This window comes from Orycteropus afer, unplaced genomic scaffold (assembly GCF_000298275.1).
Source record: "Orycteropus afer afer isolate SDZICR_OR568_19922 unplaced genomic scaffold, OryAfe1.0 scaffold00148, whole genome shotgun sequence".
Taxonomy (NCBI): domain Eukaryota; kingdom Metazoa; phylum Chordata; class Mammalia; order Tubulidentata; family Orycteropodidae; genus Orycteropus; species Orycteropus afer.
The window spans coordinates 1,108,568-1,130,821 of NW_006921735.1; the positions used below are offsets into that span (position 1 = coordinate 1,108,568).

At 37.3% G+C, this 22,254-nt stretch overlaps 1 protein-coding gene across 1 annotated transcript in view; it reads right to left on the minus strand.

The window, feature by feature from the left end:
• The window catches only part of LOC103201376 (dystrophin-like), a 2,052,823-nt gene that overhangs the window by 806,178 nt on the left and 1,224,391 nt on the right, over positions 1 to 22,254 (minus strand). The window contains exon 40 of the mRNA XM_042781676.1: positions 16,140 to 16,257. Coding sequence (XP_042637610.1) covers positions 16,140 to 16,257 — 118 coding nt within the window. The remainder of the gene's footprint in view (positions 1 to 16,139; positions 16,258 to 22,254) is intronic.

A 22,254-nucleotide genomic window follows, 5' to 3' on the forward strand; every position in this document is an offset into this window, starting at 1 on the left:
TAGTATAAATTCACATTCTTTTTTTCTTTAGTTATAACATGTTTTTCTTCCCCTGATTTGAGTTCTCTAAACCCTTACAACAGACATCATGATAAAACAAAAAAGACATTTTTATTATAAACATAGAAAATTCTAATCTAAATTTCTACTTTCAAGATAGCAGCGGGGGAGAAAGATTTTAGCTTCTCAAAAGTAAACCAAAAAACAAACAAACCCACTGTCATTGAGTCGATTCCAACTCACAGAGACCCTCACTGGGATTCTAAGACTGTGAATTTTTAAGGAAGCAGATTTCATCATCTTCCTCCTGCAGAGTAGCTGGTGGGTTTGGACTGCTGACCTTCTGGTTCGCAGCCAAATGGGGTACCTACTATGCCTCCAGAGCTCTTTTCTCAAAAGTAAGGCTTCTGAAATGTGGAACAAAACTCAAAATCATCAGAAAAAAAAAAAGATCAGGTTTGCTGGTCTGGTAGAGCCTGGTGATACCCCTGAGACTATGGCCCCTAGCTACCCTTCAGGTCTGGAATTGAACCCACTCCTGTGGCTTCCAAGCAAACAAAAGACAGGCCTATGAGCCGAACATTTACATTAGGCAGATACACTCCTTGGAGAGACCAATCATGGGAGAATAGAATGGCTGTGTATGCACAGGGAGACAGCTCACGGGGGTGGGAAGGAAGGACACAGGGAAGAGGTAACTATGACCAGGAAGTGGGAAAACAGCTGTTGCATTGTGGGAAACTGCAGTCAATGTCATGAAGCAAAAGTATATGTGAACTGCTGTATGGAAAATGAATTTGCTCTGTAAACTTCCACCCAAATCTCAATACAAATTTTAAAAAAAAAAGTAAGGCTTCTCTGTTTACAGATGATTGTCATGATGTTCAATTTAGCAGAATCTCCAAGAGTGAAGTGAAGAACACGTCAAATGGCCTCAAAACTCAAAGTCACTGCCATTGAGTCCATTCTGACTCATAGCAACCCTCATGGGGCTTCCAAAGCTATAAATCCTTATGGAAGCAGACTGCCCCATCTTTACTCAGTGCAGCACCTGGTTGGATTTGCACCACTGAGCTTTTTGTTAACAGCCAAATGGCTTAACCACTCTAGTACCAGAGCTCTGTTCAAATGACCTACTATAGTACATTTTCTGCTAGATGAGGTATATGAAGTGGAATTGGAGGAAGGTGCTTTTCAAATCTGTTCTGTTTACAAAAGATTGTACTCAAAAACACTCTCAATTCCTTAAGATTGAAAAAAAACTTTATTTGTCATTCTAAAGTCTACATCTGTTTGATTTGGGTTTTGTTTATTTGATTCTTATTTGTTTCGAAGCAGTCCATTTTGTTAGTCTCTTCAGGCTAATTCTTTCTAATGGTAATTCATGATGATGCAGGTGATGATGGCAATTTGTAGTCCTATAGTAGCTCCTGGCTACTCTATTAGCACAGTGGTTAAAATCCTGAGCTGCCAACTGAAAGGTTGGAGGTTTGAAACCACTAGTGGCTCCCTAGGAAAAATATGTGGCAGTCTGCTTCCATAAAGATTTACAGATTTGAGCCTGACCTATAGGGTCACTATCAGTTGGAATTGATCCGATGGCAGTGTGTTTTGGGTTTTTTTTTTTTTTTTTTGTTTGGTTTGGTGTGTCTGTTCTTTTCTAAACAAACATTGGAACTGTTGGAATTCAATTATAAAGGAGTGACAGTTTGAAGCTTACAGTTCAGTCAGGGACATAAAACATATAAAGTGGAAAATGTCCTCAGAGAGATAAAACAGAGTTTGGAATTCCAAACCCCTGGTATTTGGTAACTTATTAAAGTGGCAACACAAGAAAGAGACCCCACCCCTGCCTTTCCTGTCTGAACTATCATTAAGAGTCTCCTTTTGGAATTAAAAAAAAAGTTAGATTCCTATCTTTTCAAGATGGTTTAAATGTGAATTTGCTTAAAGGGATTGGAATTAACCCCTCTGAGAACATTTAAATTTCATGACTCAATAAGTTGCCAATATATATTAATTTAATAAGCATATGAGAGCTGGACAATGAATAAGGAAGAGTGAAGAAGAGTTCATGCTTTTGAGTTGTGGTGTTGGCGAAGAATACTGAGAGTACCATGGACTGCTAAAAGAACTAACAAATCTGTCCTGGAAGAAGTGTAGCCAGAATGCTCCTTGGAAGGGAGAATGGCCAGACTTTGTCTCACCTACTTTGGTCATGTTGTTGGAAGGGACCATTCCTGGGAGAAGAATATCATGCTTGGTAAAGTGGAGGGTCAGCGAAAAAGGGGAAGGCCCTCCATGAGATGGATTGACACAGTGGCTGCAACAATGGGCTCGGGTGTTATCAGGGATCATGACGCTGGCACAGGACCAGGCAGTATTTCGTTCTGTTGGACATAGGGTTTCTATGAGTCAGAGACAACTCGGTGGCATCTAACAACAAGAACAAATTTTAATTTAATTGAAACAAACTATCAATAATATATATAATATTTAAATAGAAATAGGTACATAATGATTATGCAAGACTATGTGTATGCATATAAAGTATATATGTATATGTGTGAACTACACACACACACACACATATATACTTGCCATAACTGATGCTCCAAATGTAGTGTCATTTCAGCATAGGTATGGGGAAGGAACACTCATCTAACATCCATTTTAGAATTAGAAGACTTGGAATAAATCCTAGTTCTACCATTTGCTATATATATGATCTTGAAAAGGTTTTAATATCTTTGATTCTTGGTTCCCTCATTTATTTAATTAGGGGCTGATGTGGAAATCAAATTGACTCACACATACACACACACACACACACACATGCACACTTATTTACCCAATGCATGTAAAGTACAACACAATTGTAAAGTATTATTTTATAAGATGAGATTTTTAGAATCCGAATAAAATTGATTTTGCCTGACCCCTAAAGTAAGTGAAAATTTTGTTTCATATTCTGGGGTTTTCTGGCCATGTTTCCAGTTACTTAAACACAGCTGCTGAGGGGAAACCTGGGCATTTGGAATGCCCTGCCAGATGCTAAGAGAAAAATGGATCCCACTCTATTTCTCATGTCCCAAAGTATATTTGGCATGGTACCCAACAATGAGAGACACATAAACTGCTATCCTAAAATTCTGAGCAATTTATGAGTCCCTAAAATAACTGAGAGAATTTCCAATTTTATAGTCCAGAAGGATCATTCCTTCTCCTTTTAGTGGTTTCTACAACAGATAAGACTAAACCGAATCATTAACAAGGAACAGGTAGAGTGCTATTGTCTTAAAAGGCCAGCATCAGCCCATATATTCCTATGTTGTTCATATTACCATTTCGTTCTGCACAATTACACTTGATGTTCACATTTTCAGGTTGACTGGATTTTATCAATTCATGGCACAGTTTTCTGTTTAATTATAGAGAAAGATATTTCCCTTTGTTATTTTTCTGTGCACTTGGGACTCTTCAGATATTCTGTTGTTTAGTGTATATTTTTAAGATAACAAGTGAATTAGGCTGGTCTATGACACCCTGACCCTGCCTTTCCTTCTTTCTCCCAGTTCTGTTTTTCTGAAAGCCAGTTGTGGCCCAAGGGCAAGAGTTCCATGGTTCCTGTATGAAAGAAAAAAACCTGATTGCACTGGTCAGGTTTACTATGTCTATCTGTGCCTTACAGATTTTCAGTGGATTCTCAATGGCTTTGTTCTTGCAAACTTGGATTAGAGTTACAGATAAAACAGACTATGCAGTTCCTGGAAACTCTGAAAATAAAAGTATATATATATATATATATATATATATATATATATATATATGCTTAACCTTAAAGAAGGAATCCCTGGGTGGCTCTATTATTGTCAACCCCTATAAGGCCTAGTGGAGCTCTCAGTAGCAAGAATAACTGATATTTATATAGTGAATACCTGTTTGAAAAGGGTTGTTCCATAAATTTTTACATTTAAACCACACAGCAATCTGGTATGGAAAGTATAAGGGGCCCAGTTTTATGGAGGAGAAAACAAAATTAAGAGATTTTCTAAAGGCCCCACTGTCAATACAGGGCAGACCCAAAATGTAAACCAAGTCTTCTCCTTTTGGAGTCAATGGTTTTGTTGCTGCTGTTGTTAGTTGTCAGTTGTCATCAGCCCCTACCTCACGGTGATCCCATGCACAATGAAGCACTGCCCAGTTCTGCACATCCCCATGATCAGTTGTGTTCTGGAGTGTTGTGATCCACAGAATTTTCATTGGCTGATTTCTGGAAGTATATTGCCAGACTTTTCTTCCTAGCATGTCTTACTCTAGAAGCTCCACTGAAACCTGTTCAGCATCCTAGCAATAAACAAGCCTCCACTGACAAATCGGTCTTGACTATACATGAAGTTCATTGGCTTGGAGAAAGATATTCTTATGTTTGTTTCATGAACATAAAAGTAATAATCATCAGTGTTGTCATCATCAACCCATAACCAACTAATAGCTGCCCATGTTTTCCCCTTAGCCTTCAAAAACTCAAAAGTTTTCTTTCTAATACTCATATTTTCCATGTGGAGCCAGGCTGAGTGGACCTGTGGTAATGATCAATGTGCTTAAAAATAAATCTTCATGGGTTTTTGTTCCTTTCAATGTATATTTGCACATGCCAGATAAATGGCAAGCACTGGTGGTCTGCCACTTCCAGGGGGAGAATGGGACTGACATTTTCTGGGGTGTCTGATAGAAACAGCCAAAGTAACATGGGGTCATGTTTCAGAAAACCTTCATTGGAAGGCTTGATAAATCCTGTGGTAGTCAGCTTCAAATTACTTCTCAGTAATACTCACATCCTGATATCCATGCCCTTGTGTAATCCTTACCCCTTTAATTCATTAAATCAGGACTTGTTGACAAATAAATTACTGCAGAAGTGACAGTGTATGAATTCCAAGGGTAGGTCATCAGAGGCACTGCAGCTTCTGCCTGGGGCTTGTAGATGTCTTGTTATGGGAGAAGCCAGCTGTCCCCTGGAGAAGAGCCAACTTTCCGGGACTAACTCACCAACCATGTGAGTGAACCACAATGGAAGTGGCTCACCCAGCCACAGTCAAGGATTCAGATGATTGAAGCCCCAGTTAACATCTGATTTCAACTTGATGAAAGATTCAAAGACAGAACCACTCAATCAACCCACTCTTGAATTCCTGATCTACAAAATCTGTGAGAGGTAATAAATGTTTTTTTTTTTTTTCTGTTTTAAGACACCAAGTTTTGGGGTGTTTGTTTTGTAGCAATGGGTTACTATGCAAACATCTTTTCTTGACTAAAGTTGGATGAGCCCAGCTCTTTTGCAAGTAGAAAGGTCACATTCTACTAATCCTTCTGGCTCATTTTTCTAAATTCTTCCTTCAAGGCAGGTACCCCAGAATAAAGATGAGTGGCAGGCAATTTGTTATGTCATTCAAATTATGAATGATGACCCAGGATGCCGCACGCACATACTCTATGGTAATACATCCCTTAGAAAAATAGACCATGGGATACCAGAGGACCAACATTCAAACTGAGGAAATGCAGGACAAACAGGAGTGCATAATTATGAGGGACACAGGGGGAGGGTTGCAGGGTAGGGAGGGGAGGAGACTGGGTTAGGATTGGACATGGCAAATGGGGAATGAAACTAAATGTACGCATGACCTTGAATGTAAAACAAGCTCTTAAAATAAAAAAAAAAAATTATGAATGAGGGTATTCTGATAAAGAAATACCAAACCAAACTCACTGCTGTCACGTCAATTCGACTCATAGTGACCCCTTCCAAGGACTGGCTGGTGGGTTTGAACTGCCAGCCTTCTGGTTAGCAGTCAAATGCCTTAGGCATTATATCACCAGAGCTCCTAAAGAAAGAAATATTGGGTCCAAAATAACCATCCCTATAATTTTCCAATAGCAGTGGAAAAGTGGGAGCATCTTCTAGTAGCAGTCCATGGGCGTATCAAACTCATTGCTTAGCATCATCCAAACTGCATGGTATGACCAAAGAGTTATTTGCCAGTTGCTGTAAAGTCAATTCTGACTCATGACAATCCCATGTGTGCAGAGTAGAAAAATTCCATAGGTTTTTCAAGGCTGTCTGTGACCTTTCAGAAGCAGATCGCCAGACCTGTCTTCTGAGGTACTTCTGAGAGTGTTCCAACCACCAACTTTTTGGCTAGTGGTTGAGAACTTCCTTGTTTGCATCACCCGGAGACCCTGGCCAGGGAAGAGTATCCTTATTTACGGCCACAGATACCAAACCATATCAGAAATTCTTATCTTTATTTGCAATGCTCCATTAAAACATAAGATAAAAACGTTAGCCTACAAATATCTGGAATTTCTGTTACTGACACAACCATTTCTGTTTTTATTTGTTCTATCATCTTACTTTGTCTGAGTGTGGGATTCTGTAAAGCATATTTATTCATCACCATCTTTATTCTATTATACAAAAAGAAAAATAATTTTCATTAATTGGTTTATTTAATAGTTATGTTCACTATGTTTAATTTTTAAAGTGGATGACTAAAACATTTGTTAGCCCAAAGCTTTCCTCTTAAAAAGAAACATAATGAAAAGTAAGCAAATGGTAGGAAACACTATTTATATTCACAATTGTAACTACATTGACTTAAATAAAATATATTTATTTTTTCTATTGCATGCTTACTTGAACAATTAATAATTGAATATAATCATGACAGCTAACATTAAGATATCAAAGATCACTTCTATTGCTTAATGGATATTTCCAGGTACCCTATAAAATAGATTGACTAATGAAAAATTTAAAACTCATGAAATGTGCATGTGAAGAAACACATGCCATTACAAACCTCACTATCTTTAGCAAATAATACTAGAAGAAAAAGATCTATAATAATAGTAATACATATATAGTGAAACTAATCTTTTTGCAGTAATATTGAGCAAGTGATGTTTTGTTCAACCCAGGTTATATCATTAGGGACAACTGGACCAAAATTTAGTTTTCCAGGGGGGTTTCTTTTGGAGATGTCCTAACTATTTGTTAAAAATGATATTTGTGATTGTTATTCTTTCCTAGGGGTATACCAAAAAGTACAAAGAAAATTTTTAACTTATTTTTAAAATAGACTAAAATTCATTTTCATTTTTAAATAACAATGGATCTCTTAAACCATCTTACATGTCTAAGATATATTGTGGGTTCTTAGTGATCATAGGCTCGGAAGGAAGGTTGGGCAATCTACTTCCGTAGTGATGCTGCCTCGGAAACCCAAGGAGGGGTCGCTATGAGTTGGTCCGACTCCACAGCACACAACAACAACAACAACAGTGATCATAGGGAGCTCTGGTAGTGTAGTGCCTAAGGCATTTGACTGCTAACCAGAAGGCTGGCGGTTCAAACCCACCAACCACTCCTTGGAAGGAAGGTTGGGCAATCTACTTCCGTAGTGATACTGCCTCGGAAACACAAGGAGGGGTTGCTATGAGTCGGTCCGACTCGATGGCAGCGTGTTTGGTTTTAATGATCATATGTTTCTGTATTGTGAATCATATTACCATTTCATCATTATTCATCAATTATTCCTAAATGAGCTCAAATAGCTCAATAAATACATGGAGTAATGACAGAATCTCTTAGAAAGGATGATGCCATATGAAAATAAATCTTCATTCTCCTGTTTACTTATTACACTATATTACATCTTCTTTCAAGAAGGTATAAAAGACTGGGGACACCATATTTGGCATCTGCTTTTAGCTTTCATTGAACAGAGTTGAAAACTTGGAATTTTCCATTTTTCCCCCATAATGGCAAAGACAGGAAAAGTGCCAGAGCATGATATTTCACAATTATTAGACACATTAGGAGATGGATTCAGATAGACAGAAAATAGCATTCAGAACTCTCACAGTGATGGTGAAATTGATTTTATAAGTGAAATCTTAGACTATGTGTCTTCAGATGATAACCTAGATAATTCTTTTCAAACTCAAGGATTAATGAATGTCTAGGGACAGAAAGCAAACATGCCAGTTTAATCCAGCCATTCATTCACCAGGAAAGACTTCATCACATGATATTTGTATACCAACATTTATTTGATACAAAGAGATCTTTTGATGTTTAAATTCTTGAAATTTCTAATAAAGTGGTTTTTCATTATCTTTTTTTTTTCTTACATTTGTAGAATAGCTTCAAATATTCAGAGACTTTTAGACCTAGTTGGCAAATGGTAATTATTATTTTTCCTGGTATGTTGTTGTTGTGTGTCATTGAGTCGGCCCCAACTCATAGCGACCCCTCCTTGGGTTGCCGAGACAGTATCACTACAGAAGTAGATTGCCCACACTTCCTTCCAAGGAGTGGCTGGTGGGTTTGAACCTCCAGCCTTCTGGTTAGCAGTCAAGTGCCTTAGGCACTATGCTACCAGAGCTCCTATTTTTCCTGGTATACAGTGTGTTGAAACACTTTAGCTGATACTATCAGGGATCTTTATGTTATCTAGATCCGTTTTCTGACTTAACCCTCTGTATATGTTTCCTGGTATACAGAGGGTTAAGTCAGAAAATGGATCTAGATAACATAAAGATCCCTAATAGTATCAGCTAAAGTGTTTCAACACATCCTTATTGTATTCAAAGTATCACTAAGAAACATGTTATTAGATAGATTATTCAGCAGAAGATACTGAAAACTAAATATAGTTAAACATCTGTAAACTCTGTCTTCAGTGTGTGTTTGTCCTGAGTTTGTCTCTGGTTATGACATTTTCATTTTTCAAAGCATTCATTCTCAAAATTTTAGAAGCATGCCCTCTCTTAGATCTTTAATTCCAAACATCCAATCAATGTCTAAATTCTGTTAATTCTAGCTCCACTGCACATCTCAATTTCTGTTATTTCTTTCCACTCTGCTGCTACAGTTCTAATGAGCTCTGGTGGTATAGTGGTAAGGCATTTGGCTGCTAACCAGAAAGTTGGCTCAAACCCATCAGCTGCTTTGCAGAAGGAAGATGAAGCAATCTAATTCTGTAAAGATTTACAGCCTTGAAAACCCAATAGAGGTCACTATGAGTTGGAATTAACTAGGGGGTAGTGGGTTAGAGTCCTAGACCCAACAGGGGCCACTATGATTTGGAATTGACTCGGGGACAGTGGGATAGAGTCTTAGTTTGGGTTTTCTTGCCTTTTAACTGCTCTCCACTTATTCTCTTTATCATCTACAACACACACACACACACACATACACACTCCCAACTCTACAAATTCATCCATCACACCACTGCAAACATAGGTCTAATTATGTATTCTCCTATTATCTTTGCCTGGAATACCCTTCTCTTCCCTGTCTCCTCTGCTTTTCAAAGTTCTATTCATGACTAGATTAAATTTAACCTCCTCCTGAAAGCCTTCCAAAATGCCCTCATTCAGAGCCAGCCTCCCCTCCTCTTGCTTTCTCCCAACATTTTCTCATACTGCCCTAGTGAAATACTTATCCCAGCCTGTCTTACCTGAAAATACTTTTCCAAATACCCATAATTGATGGTGAGCCCTTTCAAAACAAAGGGTGGATCTTATTCCTCCCTGTATCCCCTTCATCACCTCTGATATTAAGTAGCACAGAGTAAGCATTCAAATATTTGTTGAACTGAACTGAACTCTTTGGTTGCTAGAGGCATCCTGGTGGATGTAAATTTTGAGAGCTGCTTGTAGTTGTAACAGGTTGACAGCAGGTGGTAGATGTCAAAAGAAGGAAATTTATATGGTTGATTCCACTTCTAAAATAAGCAACTCTCTAATAGACAATACCTGAGAGCAAGATATTGGCAGGCATTTAATTAGCAATAGAGATTTCATAAAAAGGTAAAGAACAACAGGGCCTTTTTATTCCACCATGAAGGATCTCAGACATTTGGTTGCAGCAATGAATAATGGGTTGAAAAAGCTGCTTTAAAACTGTCAGTTAATTCAAAAATCCTGTGAGAGTATTTTAATTCTTACACAGCAGTACATTCTACCTTCCACTGTCCTGTATTGCTCAAGCAATACAATGTGAATTTATTTTCTTAAAATTTATAAGATGTCACCAAATTACTCAAAAAATTCTGGACTAGTTTGAAAAAGCTTTAGCTAGAAAAATAATTCCACATGATAATAATTGAAAAAACTCTCTGTCAAGACTTGGCATTCTTTCTGAGATATCTCTCCCCTGGCTTGGCTGGTAAAAGGCTGTACATCACATCTTTCATAATCTCACATTTCCAGTTACTCTGTACCAAATCCATCTCACTGTGACAATAGCTTATCATTTAATGAACATCTAGTCCAGGTCTATACTTTAGAAACATTATGTAATTTCATCTTTATAATAACTCTACCATCTTCATTATTATTAGCTCACATGATAGATGAGGAAATGGTGGCTGAAAGATTTAAATCCAATTGGTCAGGTCATACAGTTACTGGGGTTCCCATCTACAACACATATAAGAGACACCCTATATTAAAACATGTAAATACATATAGAACAAAAGTATGAAGAGGCTCAGCAAGAATTAAATCCAGATTATAATAACCTAATATATTAAGCTCTCAAGTAAATAGCCTTTCCTAAATTTTGACTAATAAGCATTCTCCATTTGATATTCCTTAGAATTTAGACTCATGTAGACATGGATTTGAATCCCAGTTCTTCCCTAGTTATCTTCCTAGGACATTCACCAAGTTACCTAAGTTCTCTGGAACTCAGTTTTCTAAGTTGAAAATGTGAGGAATGGTATCTACCTCCTAATATTATGGTGGATATTAAAAATGAAATAAATGACAAGAATTGTCTTGCTTAGTAGTATCTCCCACATAAAGACTTTCCCAAATATTTGCTTAATTCTGTTTTCATACCTCATTCCACCTTTTCCAAAAACAATCTTTTACTTTTGGTCTTTTGAATCCTTTATTGTTGTGCAATAACACAACAGCTATCCAGTTGTTGTTAGGTGCCATCAAGTTGGCTCTGACTTATAGCCAACCTTTGTACAAGGGCACAAAACACTGCCTGGTCCTGTGCCATCCTCACAATCTTTGCTATACGTGAGCCCATCATTGCAACCACTGTGTGTCAATCTATCTTGTTAAGGACCTTTCCCTTCTTTGCTGACCCTATACTTTAAAAAGCATGATATACTTCTCCAGGGAATGATCCCCTCTGACAACTTGACCAAAGTAGGTGAGATGAATATGGCCATTCTCACTTACAAGGAACATTGTGACTGCATTTTTTTTTCTGGAACAGATTTGTTCATTTTTCTGGCATTCCATGGTATCTTCACTATTCTTCACCAATACCACAATTCAAAGGCATCAAATCTTCTTCAGTCTTCCTCTCATAAAGCTTATTCAATGCTTTCACATCAAGTATTGAAACCACCCTTAGATATAACAACAGATGACCTTTATTGAGCTCTTACTATGTGCCAGGGGCTGACCTAAATGCCCTATGTGTTTATCTCAATTAATTCTTTAAACTCATGAGGATGATAGATTTAATCCTGTTTTATGCAGGAAGAAATAGATTAGACAGTTTGAGTTGTTTGTTCAAGGTTACGAAGCTAATCAGCACTAAGCCCAAGCAGCCTGCCCTCAAAACCACTGTATGGGATATTGCTATAGATCTCTGTAATGATAGGGCTAGGGGCTAGGGAGGAGAAGCTACAGTGGCATGACTCTCAGTGTCAGAGCAGCTATGTTTACTGTTTCTTTCAGTCCTCTACCACAAACGTAGGCTTTAACAAACAGGGATTTATTCTCTTTGAGTTTAGGAGGCTAGAAGTCCAAGTTCAAAGTGCCAGCTCTAGGGGCTGGGTGATGACCACTTAACCTTAGGCTTTAGCTCTGCCTCTTGATCCCGGCCCTCTGGAGCTGGAGGTGTCTCTTAGCTCAGGAAGCTGAGGGTTGCTGAGGCTGACGAACACAAGGTTGATAAGTAAAATGGCACAGTCCCAACATTCTCAAGCAAAACAGCAGGCCACTAGTTAAACAGTCTCAAGATTGGCAGAAAACATGGCAGACCGCTGAGATGAAGATTCGGCCCAATGCAGGATCCAGATGAGCCAAAAAGCTCAAAGACCTTTCTCAAAGCTTCTCCTTATATACTGGAAGCAGACCACATCCCTAAGGCAGCTTCTCAGCTACTGACAGTGGAGTTCACCATGGAGTTGACTACCAGTCTCATCAAAGGGAATCACTACATCCAGCTGCCCAGCCACTCAAAACAAGGACCAGCCAAGGTGACACATGATGTTAACTACCACACTGCTATTATTTGTGAAATAAACAGAACAATTCTTTGCATAATCTCCTCAGTGCTATGTAAGATATTATGGTATTACACTTTGTTGTTGTTGTTAATGTGCCGTCGAGTCGGACCCAACTCATAGCGACCCCTCCTTGGGCTTCCGAGGCAGTATCACTACGGAAGTAGATTGCCTAACCTTCCTTCCGAGGAGTGTCTGGTGGGTTTGAACCACCAGGCTTCTGGTTATCAGTTAAGTGCCTTAGGCACTATGCTACCAGAGCTCCTGGTATTACGCTTTACTAATGTTGATAGACATGGACAAGAGTTTTGCAGACTTCAGAAACCTCCAAGGAAGTGATTTTAGATCCTTCTTATCTTTTTTGCTTTTGTTTCTCTCACCCAGCCTTTTGCAGAAGAAAATGACCAGGAATGGTTGGTTGACACATTCAGCAATCAAAGAACTGAAGGAAAATTATTTGACTGTGAGAATTTCTAATTTGAACTCATTTAGAATGAAATTTGTTCTCTTACCCAGATGATTGCAACGTTATTTTGAACAATATATTTACCTGAAAACAACAGATACCATGAAAACAGTTTCATACAGAGAAACATTGGTATTTTGCACACCCGATTACTTGAGATTTTATCATGGCCATTGCTAGTAGAGAGGAATTACTTTTTACTGGACTTTTCTTTTGATAGAATGTAATAACTATGTATAGATTTCCCCAACTATTCAAAGTTATGAACTGAGATTTACCAAGGAGGAAAACAATGTTTCAATACAGTATTATACGCATATTCAATGTTTTCTTTCTTTATTTCACTGATTCTTTTAAAAGCGATTCTAGAAGTTTTAGGTCAATAAAAAAGGAAGACTGAAATATTCATATAAGAAAATACATTTTCTGAGCAAGTACTTTTATTACGCCCTTTCCCTGAAAACCAAATCTATACTAAGAAAAATTATATTTTGAACATGACTGAAACTTTATGAGTATTGAATTTCCATCCCATTTCATAGATTTCAAACCAAGAGATAAACTGAAGTGTAGCACGACTGCAAATGACATTGTTTACATAAACCTGTCTTGCCAGAATTATTCTGGTACCAGCATTGAAAACTTCAGGCGTATTTAGAACTAAGATTCTGGCTTAGGCTCTTAATAAGCAACATGACATGTCTCAACAGACACTTGCTTTTCTGAAAATGCTTTTTATTGAGACCATTTGGATTAGAATCTTTCCATTATGCTGAAAATATTCATAAAGGTATTCTCTGCTAAAAGACAAAAGCTCAGAAAAGCAGAACTATTCAAATCACTGGATATTAGCAGTGAGATACAAACCTGCCCTCCAGTCACTCTATTTTAATCTAGATCATGAAAAAAAGTCAATACAATATCAAAAATAGATTGCAAAGGATAATGGAAAATGTTCAGACAATGTTGAAAAGATACTGTGAAATAAATTAGCGTTATTTTCCTCTTGGGGGAAAAAGATGTTATTTTTCATTACTAAAATAACAAATGACTTTCTATAGAGTATGCTCAAATTTGCATAAACGTCTTTGCCATAATTTCCATATTTCTTAGGCAAGAAACAGATCACTTAACTGTGTAATGTGAATTTAGTCTCATACTGAGAAAATCACTCACTAAGATTCATTCTTTGGGGCCAATGTGTTGCAAGCTGGTGGTGAACCCTCATAGTTCCAGTTGGGAGGTTGAACATTCTATTATATCAATTGAACAGCAATCTGTGATGGTCATTACAAGGGAATTTTGCTCTTGCATCACTGGTTATAGAAATGATGGACTATAACTCATACCAGACCAAAGAACTTATATGTATTCTTCCTTATCCAAATTAGCTGTAGTAGACACTGACTAGCTTCTTACTAAACCAGTTCTTTTCTTCCTGGGATCAACATTAAACAATATTTCCCAGCTTCTTTTGCATCTAGGTGTGGCCATGTGACTGGCTAACAGACTATGAACAGAGTATATGCACCAACTTCCAAGCCTGACTTATAAAAAATTACCATGAGCAATACTCCTTCCTTGTCTGCAGGTTAAATGCATAGAACCCTGATGCTCTGTACACAAAAGACAAATGAGTGTAAATCCCTGAATGGCTTCATAGAGGGCTGCTTATTTTGGACTTTACCAAAGTAGAAAGTAAACATCTATTGTGGTGACCGCTGAGAATTGGGAGCATACCTGTTATAACAGCTAGGACTACTCAGCTAATACATCAACATATGCCTAAATTCAATGCTTGAGCAACAGCAAAGAGTTAAAATTTTCAAGTGGAGAAAGGCTTAGTTTAATTAACAATCACTAAAACTGAAAGAGGAAATGTCTTTAGGAAGTGAATCAAAACATACATAATTGCACACTAAACAAGGATTTAGTCCTCGTGATTAAGGTCATTAACAAAAACAACAAAACAAGATAGGAAATGGTAGAAGGAGAACAGAGTTTCAAGTCAGAAAGAAGTATCTGCAATTTCTAAACTCTGAAATTCTAACCTTGGAGTCGACCAGACAGCTTCCAACACCATCATCGACAACAACCTCTGTTCTTCGTTTGTTTTGTAAATTTGTGAAATTGGATTAACCATTCTGAGAACCTATTTTCTCATTTATAAAATTGGCATTATGAAATTTAGCTAACAGGATTTTTAAAGATTACACACACACATACTGCCTGATAAATAGTAGCCCAAGAAAATAGTAACTATTATCACTGAGAATTTACCTATTGTACAGGTGTGACTTAGAATATTTTTCAATTATTAACCTTTTATTCTGGCTATACTTCCCCTTCCCTAACAGGATTTCTTCCTCCATTTCCTTAGGGAAAGGATGATACAACAAAATGTAGCTAAAGAATGCATATATTCTTGGCTTAGACTTAGTATGAGACAAAAGATTTTGGGGAAAGTAGATGATTAAAGGAAGGGTTGCCCCAATCTTATACTAGAAATAATTTTTCTAGTTAGAGGAAGGTAGGGTAAGTACAAAAGTTCAATATCTCTATGTGTCCCTGTGGAAGGGCCCCTTTCAAAGCATATTCTGGAGGGAAGATGGGTGTAGGGAAGAGAGGAAACCCAGGGAGACGTAAGGAAATCTCATAGTAGAGGTGACATGGGTCTTATTCCCGAGAAGAGTCTCTAGGAGAAACAGGATAGAGAGTAGTTCCTCCTACTTTTCTCTCTATCGTTCTCTCTGACCACAGACATTCACATATACTACATACAATCACTCCGAGTAAAGAAGAAAAAGAGTACATGCAATATCTAGGAAGATGGGCCTTATACATCATCCCAAAGTTCTTGTCCACCCCAGTGTGACATAAGGAACAGTGCAATGACTTCTGGTATTACATAGTAGAGTATCAAAATAGCAGAGAGACATCCAGATCCAAAAGTACTACTGTAGACTAGAATGAGAGATGATCCAGGAAGCAGCTCCCTGCTTGAATCAACAACCCAGGACATGAGGGAATAATGGAATCTCCATTGATGCTGACCTGGATAGATCACAACTGAGAAGCAAACGTTCTGCCACACCATGCCCGCCACTCATGTCTTGCAACTATACAAGCCCCGAAGTAACAAAAATCATATTTCCTCTACTCACTGAAATTAAGCTCAGTTATAGAAAGATAATATTATGGACTGAAATTCTCAGTACAGTAATTCGAATTTACAACTTTTTAACACTATTTTTATAAACGTGATGAGGGTATATGAACTAATGTTCATAATGAAACTTTTCATGCATCTGCAATGAGTTTCACATTCCTGTGAAAAGACTTACTTCGATCAGTTATGATTGTTCTAGCCTCTTGATTGCTGGTCTTGTTTTTCAGATTCTGGGCAGCGGTAATGAGTTCGTCCAACTGGGGGCGTCTCTGTTCCAAATCCTGCGTCATTCCCTGAAGGAACAAATATAACTTAATATTGAGGTTCTCCAGCATTATGCATTTCATGTATGTAATACAAAGTAAAGTGCAGTTTTCAAGCCAATTAAAACACTTTTAGACATAAGAAAGAAGATGTTACTGGATATCAATCACTATTGTGTAGGGATTTGCAGAGAAAAATTTAACAAGTAATGTGTTTCATTCTTAGATACTAAAAATATTTCAAATGAAATTCTGGATTATAGATTTGCCTCACTTTTTAAGAGCCACTGCAGAGCATCTTAGTTTTACTTAAACCGATATATATGAGTGCCACTAGTAGAGATGTAATTCTGAATTGTGATAATGCATTTAAGAGAAAGAGTGCTATTTATAGTTGTAATTTCATTTTACGTGGTGTCAAAATTAAGGTGTATAATTTAGAACAGAGAAAGGACAGAGTTGAATTAAGAGATGAGTTATTTAACTTCTTTGTACCTGAGATTCCTCGCCTATAAAATGAGAAGACGATGTAGATGTGTTATATTAGTATTTCTCCAGAGTTACCTGACCATAAGAATCACCCAGGCTTCTTTGCTCTACTCACCCCAGGACTAATAACTCAATGGTGGGGATGGCTGGGAATTGATATTTCTAACACATTGTTTACTTAACAGACAAGTTTGGGAATCATTAGGCTTGAAGTTAGTATTTATATTTTCCTATATTATAAAAAAAAAACTTTCATACTGCTTTAGATAAAAATACCAAATAGAATATAGCCAACAAATAACTTAATTTCTAGATAGCAATGCTAATCATTAAGAAATATCTCCTCTCTCAAGTATCTATTTAGTGTCTGTGGCATCTTAATCTCTCTACACTGAAGGGTCAAGGTCTCAGCAAGATTTAGAAAGAAATTTATGCAAAAATAAGATACTTTTCTTGTAGTATTGCTTTGGTTTTAAAATGGAAAATTGAATTCATTTTGTTTCAATTGTTGAAATTAAAATTGACCATTACTATAAATGTATAGGAGCTTGGTTAGTGCAGTGACTAAGGCATTTGACTGCTAATCAGAAGTTTGGCAGTTCAAACCCACTAGCCACTCTGCAAAAGGAAGACAGGGCAATCTACTGTGAAGATTTACCGTCTTGGAAACCCGATGGAGGTTGCTATGAGTCAGAATCAACACAATGGCAGTGAGATTATTAATTTATAATCACTATGTGACAGATCTTTTCTCCTTCCTATTCTAATAATAACCAAGCCAGAAGTCTGTCTGATTTTAAATCTGATGTTCTTTCTACTACCACATCAGGGCAACAAAAGTGAGGAGTGTAGTAGATAGCAATGTTTATGAAATTTAGTTATCAACTATGTCCTTTGACTCCTGTTGATTTTCTAAGGATATTTGGTGTTGCAAAGGCCAAAATTTGATCACTCTGCATTGTTTCTTTTGTGAAGAGGTGGCAAGATCGGTTTTGTGATTTAAGCTCAATTGGTTTTGGTTATATGAAAATAATGCAGGGAAAAAACTTATCCAAACATTGTACATCGATTCTGAGTATTTTCCCCTCTCTGGATCGAAAAATTGCAGGGGCTAACTTTTAACACATTCTCCACATTTGTAAGCCATGATTGCTCAGAAGAAAAATCCAATTTTCAGGTTTCTAACTTTTATGGTTTCTTTACACAAAAGGATGTTAGAAATATGGAACAAATCACCAAAGATAGCTACTGAAGTAAGTGGTGTAAGTCTGTTGGAGAGTGCTGAACAAATTTTAAAGTAGGAGCCATACAGTAATAGATAGATCTTATGAAAGAAGACATTTTCCAGGGTTAGAATGTTAAAATCTGGTCATCTGTGACAAAGCAAACTGGAAAGGTGCTTTGGAACTCTTTACCTTCAAATATTTGAATGCATTCAACAGATTTTTTTTTAAAACAGTCTTATGCAGAAACATCAGATAAAATCAACTTTTCCTCTCAAATTTAACAAGGAATTGACACACATAGCTAGGAAAGTACATTAATTAATTAATTAATTCATTCATTCATTTGATAAATATTCACTGAGGGCTAAGCGTTATTCTAGAAGCTGTTAATATAGCAGTGAACAAATGCGTTATGTATGGTTTGTGTAATTTAAGCGGGAAACCATGCTTTTGGTGCTTAGAGATGTTTATGTAACAAAGATTATCTTTATCAGGCTATTTTTCTTGGATTTAATATTAATTCACCTTCAACCAACTAGGCTATTCTTTGCTTCTCACTTTTGTATACATTACTCAATGTTGGCTATACTTTCATATAAGAAGTATGCTGTAGAAGTAACTTGGTCAACTTTAATCTGAACCTTAACAGGCTCTAAATTAAACCTGACCACAATGAATAGCTTTTACTGATGAAATTAGCAAGCATGTCAATGTAGACTTAAAACAAGCCATTTTCCTCTCTAATGAACAAAATAGGTCTCAGGGTATTGTGAAACCTGTTCTCTAGTTGGGTGATTCTCTAATTCTGCTGACAGACACATGCTTTGTAAGCACCTGAGAAGATTATTAATGACACCCTTTGAAGCAGCCTCCTTAAAAATCTAAGGAGATTCACAACTGCAGTACAACTATGCACTTCTAAAGATTTTCAAGCTAAAATTGCAACTCCCCCCCCCCATTCTCTGGTCAACATATACAAGCATCCATTTCAAATAGAAACTAAAATAATAATGGATATTGGTATTGACTTTATCAGACACCAATATCGAATTGTGGTCTCAAGAAATCAATCAATGTATTGCATTGGGCAAATCTGCTGCAAAAGCTCTCTTTAAAGTGTTAAAAAGCAGAGCTGTCACCTTGAGGACTAAGGTGTGCCTCACTCAAGCCATAGTATTTTCAATTGTCTCATATACATGTGAAAGCTGGATAATGAATAAGGAAGACAGAAGAAAAATTCTGTATCTACCATAGACTGCCAGAAGAATGAGTAAGTCTGTCTTGGAAGAAGTACAGCCAGAATGCTGTTTGGAAGCAAGCATAGCAAGACTCCATCTCATGTACTTTGGACATGTTATCAGGAGGGACCGCTTCCTGGACAAGGACATCATTCTTGGTAAAGCAGAGGGTCAGTGAAACAGAGAAGACTCCCAGTGAGATGAATTGGCACAGTGGCTGCAACAATTGACTCAATCATAGCTTTTACTAATTGAGAGGTGGTGTATGATTGGGTAGAGTTTCCTTCTGTTGTGCATAGGGTCACTATAAGTCGTACCTGAATCGATGACACCTAACAATGACAGTAGAAAAGAATGGGAACACACTCCTTCAATTTTCTTCCCAAAAATAAAGGATTTAAATATGGCATACATTTCAATGGTTTTTAAGTTAAGATATTATAAAAATAGTGACGGAAAGACCTTCTTGCTAATAAACAGAACATATGTTGTTGTTGATATGTGCTGTCGAGTCGGACCCAACTCATAGCGAACCCTCCTTGGGTTTCCGAGGTGGTATCACTATGGAAGTAGATTGCCCAACCTTCCTTCCGAAGAGTGGCTGGTGGGTTTGAGCGGCCAGCCTTCTGGTTAGCAGTCAGTCAAGTGCCTTAGGCACTATGCTACCAGAGCTCCTAAACAGAACATAAACATGAAGTAAAAGAAAATATTATTTTTCTGTTCATTTGGTTTTCTTTTGTGTGCACTCTATTGGTGATGGTAATTTTTTTTTTGACCTGACAGTTTAGTTTTATAATATCATAACTTCTTAAATATAATGACTTTATTCTCTATTCCATTAGAGCCACCCACAGATGGGAGAAAACCTTAGATCTACTCATTACTCAAAATTGTTGTTGTTGGTAGGTGCTGTTGAGAGAATTTCAGCTCATGCAGACACCATGTGACAGAGCAGAACTGTCTCATAGGCTTTTTTTAGGCTAGCATATTTACAGGAGCAGATTGCCGGGTCTTTCTCCCCTGGAGGTCCTGAGTGGGATTAAACTGTGAATATTTTGGTTAGCAGCCGAGTACTTAACTGTTGCACCCCAGGGCTCTTTTTCTACTCAAAATTACCCAGTTCCAAAATACTCATCTATAAACTTTTGTTCTCTGTCCCCAGTCTGCTGCCCTTACCATGTGTCACTCAGCAACACTGACCCTAATGTTATCTTCATCCTCATACAATCTGTAGGCCTCTTCTACCATTCAGTTACTTTGTTTTCGCTTCAGTGTACATACAAAACAAATATAACTCTAATTTTGCTTATTTGCTCCTCTAATAGGAGCCCGGGTATGTATAACACATGTAATTTAAATGGACAAGACTAAAACTATCACATGCTTAAAAGTACCTAAGCATGATAATTAATCATGCCTATGCAGGATTCTATCATTCTCACAAAAACAAATACAGGAGAAGGAAGGAATCGATGCTATTTCTAAGGAGTCAAAAGCTAGCTGCAGGGCTTTACTAAAAACAGCTTACCCCTTGGAGTTGAGAATTCATCATTGATTCCACTAGCTGAGCAAAGATGGAGGGGAAAAAAAAGATGTATCTTCAAATACAAAGTGAATCAGAAGTCTTTAATCCTACTAAGTCCCCTTGGGGGTATGGAAGTGGTTATAAACAGTAATTCTATGGAAAGAAGGAGCTAAACAATAAAATCATAACATACTACAAAATCAAAATAAAAAACCAAACCCTCTGCCACTGAGTTGAAATCCAACTCATAGTGACCTATAGGACAGAGTAGAACTGCCCCACGGAGTTTCCAAGGCTGTACATCTTTACAGCAGCAGACTGCCACATCTTTTTCCCTCTGAGCAAGCTGGTGGGTTCATATCTCTGACCTTTCAGTTAGCATCTAAGTGTTTAACCACTGCTCCACCAGGGTTCCTTAACATACTACAACTAGGTCGTTTTAGTCTCTGAGAATTACAATTTATTATTGTATTCTTTAAAATGAAACTCTATCTAAGTAATACTCAAATCGAAAACTATATGTAACTGAATAGTTACCATTTATAAGTCTAAGAAAAATAACATTAATCAAATACTTTATATTCTACAAACGTCTACAATTTTTCAGATAGTTATAATTGGAACAAAGGCCCATCTCTTACTATATTCAGGAAATAAACACGAGTTCACCTTAAAATGTAATGTGAAAACATAGAACCTTATACTTTTTAAATTTACAACTTTAAAAAATTAACATCAAAGACTGACAAATTGAAATAGCTCACAGAACCACTTTAAGTATGGAAGAAAGTAAGCATTGAAGTCAAGTAGCTCTAAATTGTAGCCTTTCTAGTAACTGAAAGAGTTTTACCTGTGAGGATGCTAATCATCTGTCTAGCTTTCAACTGCCTCACTGAACACCTTAATTCTGGCTTCTATTCTTGCATTTAGCTGCCTCTCCAGATAGATTGGCCAAATCCAAAGCCGTCTTTATTGCCCTCCACTTCTTCACTTCAGTTACATTTTAAATTGGCTTGGCTATTTCTCTCCTTGGCATATCTTTCTTATGTCCTCTCTGAACATTCCAGCAGCACAATCGTTGGTAACTTTCACAAATACTTTCTAACCATGGTTACTTTCTGCACTTCATGTACTCAAAAAATATTTTTAAGACACTTTATTTATTTATTTAAATTTAAATGTACATAATAGTTGCAAAAATATGACAAACAACTCCCATATATACTTCACCTGTTTATTCATCAGATATCATTTTATCATTCTCTTTCTCTCTTCACATATATAATAGTTGTATATATGATATAATGTGTGAAGAGCCCTGGTGAAGCAGTGGTGTAAGTGCTTGGCTGCTAACTGAAAGGTTGGTGGTTCAAACCCACCAGCCACTCAGCGGGAGAAAGAAGAGACACTCTGCTTCTGTAAAGATTGTTGTTGTTCTTGTTATGTGCTGTGGAGTCGGACCCAACTCATAGCGACCCTTACTTGGGTTTCCGAGGTGGTATCACTATGGAAGTAGATTGCCCAACCTTCCTTCTGAGGAGTGGCTGGT